The following is a 10,541-nucleotide window of genomic DNA, read 5'->3' on the forward strand; positions in this document are numbered from 1 at the left end:
GTTCCGCCAAAAAAATAAAAATAAAATAATAAAAATAAAAAGATAAAAGATGGAAATGGATAGTTTAGTTGATAAAAACTGGAGTTGTTTGGAGGTAGCTGACCTTTATTAGAAGCTTAGACTTGTTAATGTACTTCTACAAACATAAGAATCTTGTAAATCTTGTTTTACATTAAGGGATCTTTGTTTTTCTGACAGGACTGTCTTATTCCTCTCTTCAGTGAAGCTTTGCGTTCATGTAAGCAACATGATGTGAGGCCATGGATGCAGGCATTAAGATATACCATGTACCAGAATCAGTTATTGGAGAAAATTAAAGGTAGTTTTCCTTTTGGAAATTAATTTTATTGAGATGCACATTATACATTTAAAGCATGCAGTTTGGTGAGGTTTAGCACATCTTGCTTGTGTAAATACCAGCTCTCACATAGCTCAGAATGTGTCTCACTTCTGCAAATTTTCCTTATACCAGTTCTTCAGTCATCTTCTCCCTCTCTCAGGCAGTTACTGATTTGCTTTCTGTTACTCTTAAAGTACTTACCTTGGGGCTGGGGAGATGGCTCAGTGGAATAAGCACTTCCCTGGCAAGCGCAAGGGCCTGAGTTCAATCCCCTGTTCCACCAAAAAATAAAGTACTTACCTTTGCTGAATATTTATTTTTGTTTTTCTAAGTGGATAGTTAAAAGTGGGTGTAATTTACATTTTTTTTTTTTTGGGCAGCTTATGAAAGTTATGGTTCCATATCCTTAATTGGGGACTAATAAAACATTTTCCTCTCTCCAGAGCAAACAGTCCCAATTAGAAGTCATCTCATGGAGTTAGGTTTAACGGCAGCAAAATTTGCTAGAAAACGGGGGAATGTATCACTTGCAACAAGACTGCTAGCACAGTGCAGTGATGTTCGGCTGGGAAAGACCACCACTGCCCAGGACTTAGTCCATCATTTTAAGAAGCTGTCAACTCAAGGTCAAGTGGATGAAAAATGGGGACCGGAACTTGATATTGAAAAAACCAAATTGCTGTATACAGCAGGTTAGTAAAATGAACTGCAGTTAGTATAAGTAAAAAGAAAATCCTGTGTGTGAGCATTAACTGTCTGTGCTGTAAGGTGGTAATAGAAAAGTTGATTACTTACAGATACTGCATAATATTTGCTTCCTGAATGAGTCATATGTAATTTATTTATCTGTAATTCAATCCTTCTAAAAGTAGTTTTATTATATGAATATAAATGATTTCAGAAATTATTGAACTTTTAATATTTAAATTAACTCTGGGGTTCCGGGTGGATGGGGGCCTGAGTTCAATCCCTGGTTCCGCCAAAAAAAAAAAATAATAATAATAATAATTAGATAAATTAAGTTAACTTTTTTTGGAGACAATGTCTAGCTGTCAACCAGTTTAGGCTAGTTTTGATGTCACTGTGCCAGGCAAAGATTTTTTTTTTTTTTTTTTCAGAACTGGAGGTTGAACTCAGGCCCTTGTGCTTGCCAGGCAAGCATTTATTCCACTGGGCTATTTCCCGAGCCCCTTGACATCACTGTGTACCTCTGGCCTTGAACTCTCGGACAGTTCTCTTACTTCAGACTCTAGTGCTAGAATTATGGATGTTTACCACTGTTCCCTCCTTAAACTTACTTGATTTTAGAACCAAACGTTTCTTTTACTTTGAAATACATTTCAATCATTTGCTTTCAAGGTTAATGTCGAATTTGCTTTTGGATTTCTCTAGGCCAGTCAACACATGCAATGGAAATGTTGAGTTCTTGTGCTATATCTTTCTGTAAGTCTGTGAAAGCTGAGTATGCAGTTGCTAAGTCAATTCTTACGCTGGCTAAATGGATCCAGGCAGAATGGAAAGAAATTTCAGGACAGCTGAAACAGGTTTATAGAGCTCAGCAACAACAGAACTTCTCAGGTCTTTCCACTTTATCTAAAAACATACTCACTTTGGTAGAACTGCCATCTGTCAATACAATGGAAGAGGAATATCCTCGGATTGAAAGCGAGTCTACAGGTATGACTTATTTTCTTTTATTACCTTTAAAAATACTAATTTTAGAACTTTAAAAAATTACAGTACTATACTGGCTATAACTTGCCACAAAAAGTGTGTTTGAAGGTGTAGTAGGCAAAAAAAAGAAGCTACTACATTATATTGTTTACAGACAGTAACCAAAACATTTAAGATATAATACTGTACATCCAATCTTTAAGATTTAAGTTACTTTTGTGACCTAAACATTTGTGTTGATAAGCTTTTGTCCCTGTAGCTTGAAGTATCACTTCACAGCAAGAGGACTAAGATATAAAATAGTAGCCTATGTTCCTTTTGGTATTGACAGAAACTACAGGAAGACTAAGCTAGAAACAAAGTTAGCAGACTTTCAGTTTATTTAGTGTAGTTTTAGTTCTTTTTAGTATTTGTACCCAGTGCCTTGCACATGCTGAGGAAGTGCTGCACATCTGAGCTACACTCCCACCCCCCAATCAGTGTTTTATGTATTATTTAGAGTTAAGGAGATAACTAATCTCTTTGTTAAGGCATTAAAATAGACTTTTAAATGTTTTTCTGATACCTAAAATTTTAATTACTGATACTGGTCTTACAAAATAACTGTATTGTATGTGGTTATCAGTCCTTAAATGGCTAAGGGAAGGACTATTATCATTATAAATTTTGGCAAAGGAACTATAGTGAGCAGTTATTCTCCAAAATAGAAAAAGGACTTTTGCTCTGTCTCGAGTTTCTGATTAGATGAGATGATATAACTATCACCGAAGCAGTATTTTTGGCAGAATGTTTAAAATGAATCTTAAAAATAAAAAAAAAAAATGATGGATCTAGTCATGAGGAAAAAGATACTTAGATGCAGAATATAGAACATTGTTAATAGCATGTCTGATACTTGAACTATCAGTTCAGTATCATTAAAGACCTTTATGTGTTCTGTAGGTGCTAATTTAAGTTTGCTTGGGAAGCTAAGTAATTATGTTTTACCAAACTGTACAGTAATATTATGGTACTTACTGATTACCTGTAGAGAATAAAGACCTTAAGTGTTCATGGGAATGACATTAGAAATTTATGAGTATGCTAAGTTATTTTTTTCTTTTATCATGGCAGTACATATTGGAGTTGGAGAACCCGACTTCATTTTGGGACAGTTATACCACCTATCTTCAGTACAAGCACCTGAAGTAGCCAAATCTTGGGCAGCATTGGCTAGTTGGGCTTATAGGTGGGGCAGGAAGGTGGTTGACAATGCCAGGTATGTAAGTTTCAATGTGTAACTTATTAATGCATTGCAAAGTGGCAATTTAAAGTATCTGACAAAATGGTGGGTTATGTAGCTCCATGCAGAATCCTTGCCTAGCATGTATGTGTGTCCTCCAGTACCACAAAAAATTGCCATCAATAATAAATTGATAAATGTCCACTAATTTGCTAAAGTTTAAGTAGCTAAAATATTTGATAACTTGTTTATTTTAATAGTCAGGGAGAAGGTGTTCGTCTGTTGCCAAGAGAAAAATCTGAAGTTCAAAATCTGCTTCCAGACACTGTAACGGAAGAAGAGAAAGAAAGAATATATGGAATTCTTGGACAGGCTGTGTGTCGGCCAGCAGGAATTCAGGCAAGGAAAATATGTATGATATAATGTGTAAGTGAGGTAGTGATAAGGATGTTCTTCCATGTCAGTGATTTTAAGGAAATGGGCGCATGTACTTAATTAAATATTAAATGAGGTTTAGGTAATTCTTGCTGGCAAAAAAATTGAATTTCAAGTTGCAAGTAAGTTTTACTTTTGTAAACCTGTAATTTATTGAGAAGTTAAGTCATTTCTTTGATTTAAAGTCATGTCCAGATCCTATCAAAAAGAGGTAAGGGCCAGCCAAATAGCTCAGCAGATTAAATCACCTGCAAGCAGGCTCAGGGGCCAGGGCTGATCCCCGGGCCTGCCATGCCGGCCCTGCTCCCAGGGCACGCTGAGATGGCAGTTGAAACTGGGCGAAAATTGACACTGGGTGTGGTGACATGCACCTGTAATCCCAGCTCTTAGTAGGCTATAAATAGGCGGATCACTATGAGTCCAATCTAGTAATGAGACCCTGAACATCCTGTAGACCCTTCCCTAAAAAATACAAAATAAAATTAGATTTCAATTTCTCCTAATCATAACTGAGGGCTGAGGCAATAACTCAGCAGCACAGCATTTGCCTGGCAAGCACAAAGTCCTGAATTCAATTCCCAGTTTAAAAAAAAAAAAAAAAAAAATCAGCCATCATAAATTAGGGTCTGGGGTAGGAATGTACCTCAGAGGCAGAGTGCATGCCAGGCAAGCACTCTACTGAACTAGCTCCCTGACCCCCAGCAGAGTGCATACCTAGGGTTTGCTGGCCTTAGGTTATCCTTAGTACCAGTAAGGGAAACATAGTTCCCACCTGAGGTATTGGGAACTTTTAAAAATATTCTAGTCCATGAACTCCTACACTGAGATTCTGAATGGGACCCGTGTGTGTATAAGTTTACCAGGTAATTTTGATAAACAACTAAAATGGAAAACACACTAGATGAGTTGTGACGTTCACTCCCCCCACCCTCCAAATCATTCTGTAACTATTATTTGGTGGCAGTCTGCAGTGGCAGAGTTTTATTTGCCAGGCTCTCTGCTCATGGAGCTCTTGTTCTAAAGAATGGTGTAAATAAATCTTTACTAAAACTTGTTTTTAGTGCATGTGCAGTATTAGAAATAGAATAAGATCTATTTCATAAATTCTGTGTGTGCGTGCTGGCACACGCCTATACTCCCAGTGTTGGGGAGGCTGAAAACAGGAGGGTCACTATGACTTCAAGTTGTGTAGTGAGACCCTGCACAAAAAAAAAAAAAAAATCTGTGTTTTTTCAACCTCAAACTTAGGAACCATTTTACTTATTTTTATGTAGAAAAAATAGTACAATATGGAAACATTTAAAACCCCAAAAAAATGTCTTAAAATCTCTGCTTAGATTCTTGTATTTTTTCCTATAGGCTGCCTTAGTATGTAAGCATAAAGAGAAGCCTATTGACGTTGATATGTGTAACATTAGTAATGTGGTATAGTCTTTCATAAGTGAGAAAAATGTTTTTTGTTTTTTGGGTTTTTTTTTGAGAAAATTTTTTTCATCTCATTCAAGTCATACTGTCCTATCACTTTATTATTGTAAACAGCTTTTATGCCCAATTTTTCTTTAGGATGAAGATATAACACTTCAGATAACAGAGAATGAAGATAATGAGGAGGATGACATGGTTGATGTTATCTGGCGTCAGTTAATATCAAGCTGCCCATGGCTTTCAGAACTTGACGAGAGTGCGACAGAAGGAGTTATTAAAGTGTGGAGGAAGGTTGTAGATAGAATCTTCAGCCTGTACAAACTGTCATGCAGTGCATATTTTACTTTCCTTAAACTCAATGCTGGTCAAGTAGGTAGCATGTTCTAACAAAAATTATTTGGAACCTTTTCTCTAGTAAATGAAAGCAGTACACTGAATTACTTTGATTTTTTTATTTCTTCCTCAACTTTGATTCTTAGATTCCTTTAGATGAGGATGACCCTAGGCTACATTTAAGTCACAGAGTGGAGCAGAGCACTGATGATGTGATTGTGATGGCCACATTGCGTCTGCTCAGGTTGTTGGTGAAGCATGCTGGTGAGCTCCGGCAGTATCTGGAGCATGGCTTGGAAACAACACCTACTGCTCCCTGGAGAGGTGATGGCCTAACTAAAATATCTTAGTAAATACTGTTTTTGACTGGAATACATAAGACAGTAAAACAACCAAACTGAGAAAACTTCCTTCATGTTTATGTTTTGAGTGTGTAAATATAGCCATGTTAGTTCATAGCATACTGTAAACTGCTTTTTTATATATAACAGAAACCTTCCCTCCCACCTTTTGGAGAATGAGAATGTGATAAAACAGGAGCTTTTTATATACAAGTGAATTTTAGAGAGAATGGTGAAAATAAATTTAAAAGGATTTTGTATACTCTTGGAAATTTGTGTCTGCCTTCTTTGTAGGCATTCACAGGAAATACAGTTCTTTAGAACACTTTGGATTGCTTTGGACTTTGAATACAGCTCTGTACTATAGCTAGTCTTGCAAATCAAGAGCTATTGTATATGGTTGTTTGTTATCATGGGGAGAACTTTGAAGCCCTTAAAAAGTAACCTTCTTTCCCTAAAGGAATTATTCCGCAGCTTTTCTCACGCTTAAACCACCCTGAGGTATATGTGCGCCAAAGTATTTGTAACCTCCTCTGTCGTGTGGCTCAAGATTCCCCACATCTCATACTGTATCCTGCAATAGTGGGAACCATATCACTTAGTAGTGAATCTCAAGCTTCAGGTATGCAGTATTACAGTACTCAGTATAAATTGTTTTACCATTAATTTTAAGTCTTTTGAGCTTTGTATTAAAGAGTTGATAGAGTTTGTAGTATTTGTAGTAGTAATTATCATTTATTAAGGGGGAAGGGGTAACTGCTGTGTATCTGGTACTGAAACATGTCTTCAGTCTTTATAATAATAACCTGTGCAAGTCAAGAAAAAATGGAGTGATTCAGAACTGTAAATGACAGACCAAACTCCATTCTTTGGCTGGAAGGATATTTTATTTGTTAGAGATTTAGTCATATTTTGCCTTAAGTTTCTTCCATTAATTTATAATGTTCATAAACATGAAAATTGAACTTGTAAAAATGCAGATTAGCTATCATCTTTCGTCTCCTTAATGTACAGAAAGCAGTTAGAGAGATACTCTAGAGTGCAATAGATTGTCCAAGTTTTCCCCAACTCAGTATGTGCATGGGAAAAATATTCGAAGTATTCTGTTTTCCCATTTCACTGTAGGGAATAAGTTTTCCTCTGCAATTCCAACTTTACTTGGAAACATTCAAGGAGAAGAATTAATGGTTTCTGAATGTGAAGGGGGAAGTCCCCCTACTTCCCAGGATAGCAGTAAGGATGAACCAAAAAGTGGATTAAATGAAGACCAAGCAATGATGCAGGATTGCTACAGCAAAATTGTAGATAAGCTGTCCTCTGCAAATCCAACTATGGTTTTACAGGTACACGATTCAACTTTCTAAAATAGATTTTATTACAATGCCCGTCTCCTTTACCTTAGGCAAAGGCCTAAAATAATAAAATTCAAAAACTTATGAAGTATTTTAGAACTAACGCTTTCTGAATAAATCAGGAATGGTTTTATCAGTTTGTATGAATAAAATCACTAGTCAGGGGGGCTAGGAAGATAGCTTGGTGATCTTAAGTCCCTGACTGGCAAGTGCAAGGACCTGGGTTCCATTCCTGGTACCTCATGCTGTGCTCGCCTCCGAAATTAGATGTGGTGGCGCACGCCTGTAATCCCATCCCTGGGGAGGCTGAGAAATGAGGATCACTACAAGTCTGAGCTGTGTAGTGAGACCCTTTATCAAATAAATAATAAAAGATTTTTTTAATTAAAAAAAAAAACACTAGTCAATGTTCTCTAATTGAGTAATTACAAAAGTATACACATTTAACTTGAGATGTCCAGTATTTGAAGAATTGTGCTGGAAGCAAAGTTGGAGATGAACTGTTTGGATTTACAATGTACACAGGTTCAGATGCTTGTGGCGGAGCTGCGCAGGGTCACTGTTCTCTGGGATGAACTCTGGCTGGGAGTTTTGTTGCAGCAACACATGTATGTCCTGAGACGAATTCAACAGCTTGAAGACGAGGTGAAGAGAGTCCAGAACAACAATACCTTACGCAAGTGTGTTTTCTTTCGTTTTACTCAAAATGTGAAGCTGCCTCTTTTTTTAAAAAAATGTGGTAATCTACATAACAAAATTTATTGGCCCATTTAATGGCATTGTATACATTCATGCTGTTGTGCAGCCATCACCATTGTCTAGAACTTACTATCCCAAACAAAAGCTCTGCATTCATTATGTACTAATCTTTCCTTCCCCCCTAATGTCATTCGCTGGTCACCTCTATTCTTTCTGTATGAATTTGCCTATTTTAAATACCTTATTAAGTGAAATTCTGTAGCATTTGTCCATTTGTGTCTAGCTTTTTTCTCTTGGCATAATGTTTTTAGGGTTCATTCATGTTGTAGTATATCAGAATTTCATTTCCTTTAAAGGCTATTTTATTGTAACATTTTACCAACCCATTCATCTGTCAGTGAGTGGTTGGGTTGCTTGTGCATTTTGACTATATGAATGCTGTTCTCAATAGTTGTGTATGAGTGTCTAGTGTCTAATTTGAATCATTTTATGGTAAATGTGCTGGATCATACGACAGTACTGTATTTAGTTTTTTGAGAAACTGACATACTTTCTCCAGTGACTATACCATTTTACATTCCCAAAAGCAGTGCATAATGGTTCTAGTTTTTCTTTGATAGTACTGGCTGCTTTTATTTTTTAATTATTGATGGTATCTCATTTTGGTTTTATTTTTCTAATGAGTAGTGGTTTGGAGCATCTGTGTGAGACAGAGACAGGGATTGGACATTTATGTACTTTCTTTGAAAAAAAATCAGCTCAAATCTTTTGTCTTTTTTTTTTTTTTGGCTGTGGTGGTGGTGGTCTTGGGGATCAAGCCTAGGGCCTCATGCATACTAGGCAAGCACTGTACCACTGATGTACAACATCTCTAACCTTTTGGCCTAGTTTCAATTGGGTTGTTACTGTGTTTATTTTTTAATTTTTTTGCGGAACCGGGGATTGAACTCAGGCCCTTGTACTTACTTGCCAGGGAAGTGCTTATTCTACTGAGCCATCTCCCCAGCCCCATCCATTACTGTGTTTAATGATTTGGATGTACTTTCTGTATTTATAGGTTGTCATTTCCCTCTCTTGGTAATATCTTTTAATGCCTACCTATCTCTGTGTGAGTGTGAGTGAGTGTGTGTGCGTGTGTGTATATCTATCTAACTTATCTGTCCTATCTATCTATCAATCTATCTATCTATCTATCTATCTATCTATCTATCTATCTATCTATCTGTCGTTTTGGTGGTAATGTTCACTGAACCCAGGGCCTTCACACTGACTACATACCCAATGCCCTTAACTATGGTTTGTTTTTTGTTTTTTGTTTTGTTGTTTTTTTTTTTAAATTTTGAGATTCTTACTAAGTTGTCCCAGGTGGGCTAAACTTGTGATCCTCCTGCCTCAGCCTATTAGTGCTAGGATTGCAGGTGTGTGCCACCATACCTAGCCAATGCATAGAGGTTTTAATTTTGATTTTTTTTTTTTTCTAAGCTACACTTCATTTTGGTGCAGTATCTAGACTTAGGATCATTAAACCTTTCCATCTGTTTTCTTCTAAAAGTTTTATAGTTTTATCTTAATTCTGTGACCCATTTTGAGTATTTCGCTTGTAGATACCCTATTGTCCCACATAACTCCTTGAAAAGAAAAGCTGCTGCTTATGTGCTGGATATTTTTTATAGTGTTATAGAAGTTACTTTGCCAATATTTTATTACTCTATACTTTTTCTCTGATTCTTTTATTTATTCATATGTTATCCACTTAAATTGTCCCATGTTTCTATAAACTTTAATTAATAAATTTCTAAATATAAATTTTTCTGATCAGAGAAGAGAAAATTGCCATTATGCGGGAGAAGCACACAGCTTTAATGAAGCCGATTGTATTCGCTCTGGAGCACGTAAGGAGTATCACAGCAGCCCCTGCAGAGACACCTCATGAAAAGTGGTTTCAGGATAACTATGGTGATGCTATTGAAAACGCACTTGAAAAACTGAAGACTCCATCAAACCCTGCAAAGCCTGGAAGCAGCTGGATTCCATTTAAAGAGGTACAGTTGGCCTCAAGAACACTACTAAAATAGAAAAATTCCCTGTGAGGTACAAAATTAGAGTAAGTGGATTCTCTTTATAGAGAACATAAGAGAACATTTTTGTAAACCCATGAAAGGCAGCCTGTGACTGACTGACTCCAAGAAATGTAGATCCAGGCATATTGGTACACGCCTGTAATCCCAGCCCTTAAGCAGGAGGATTGGCATGAAGTTGAGGCCAGGCTGGCTATAATAGTGAGAGCTTGTCTCAAATAATTAAAAACAAATGCAGGGAAAAGCATGTTGTTGATTTTGAGCAAAAATGGGGAGGTAGTGGCAAAGGCCGCTGCTTATGGAGGGTCCCTACCAGAAAAGAGTATATGGTAGGGGTTGTCTGTCTCAAAAGAGATACAAGAAACTAAATCTTTTGCTTTTATAGTTTAACTTATTAGTATTTATAACAAAATATTTATGTATAATAACATTTTTTAGAAGTACTCATTGAGCATCCCTAATCTAAAACCTGACATCAAAACTTTGGTGTAATGCTTTATATACTTGGATTAGCGATGCTGAGTGGTTGAAATTAATGCAAAAGTATTCCAGAGTCTGAAAAACCATGAAGTCTAAAACATTTTGGAAATTTGGATAGCGACTGCTTCACCTGTAATTGTTGTGAAACCTATTCTGCATATT

The 10,541-nt window shown here is 36.6% G+C and overlaps 1 protein-coding gene across 4 annotated transcripts in view; it reads left to right on the forward strand.

Moving 5' to 3' along the window:
• Positions 1–10,541, forward strand: part of Smg1 (SMG1, nonsense mediated mRNA decay associated PI3K related kinase) — a 103,352-nt gene that overhangs the window by 66,680 nt on the left and 26,131 nt on the right. For all 4 annotated transcript variants that reach the window (XM_023704659.1, XM_004644488.3, XM_023704662.1 and 1 more), the window contains 11 exons: positions 199–319; positions 784–1,032; positions 1,733–2,017; positions 3,128–3,272; positions 3,497–3,635; positions 5,235–5,465; positions 5,576–5,753; positions 6,231–6,392; positions 6,896–7,113; positions 7,648–7,802; positions 9,641–9,863. In XM_023704659.1, the coding sequence (XP_023560427.1) occupies positions 199–319; positions 784–1,032; positions 1,733–2,017; positions 3,128–3,272; positions 3,497–3,635; positions 5,235–5,465; positions 5,576–5,753; positions 6,231–6,392; positions 6,896–7,113; positions 7,648–7,802; positions 9,641–9,863 (2,106 nt within the window). The remainder of the gene's footprint in view (positions 1–198; positions 320–783; positions 1,033–1,732; positions 2,018–3,127; positions 3,273–3,496; positions 3,636–5,234; positions 5,466–5,575; positions 5,754–6,230; positions 6,393–6,895; positions 7,114–7,647; positions 7,803–9,640; positions 9,864–10,541) is intronic.

This window comes from Octodon degus, unplaced genomic scaffold (genome assembly GCF_000260255.1).
Source record: "Octodon degus isolate 3935 unplaced genomic scaffold, OctDeg1.0 scaffold00200, whole genome shotgun sequence".
Taxonomy (NCBI): domain Eukaryota; kingdom Metazoa; phylum Chordata; class Mammalia; order Rodentia; family Octodontidae; genus Octodon; species Octodon degus.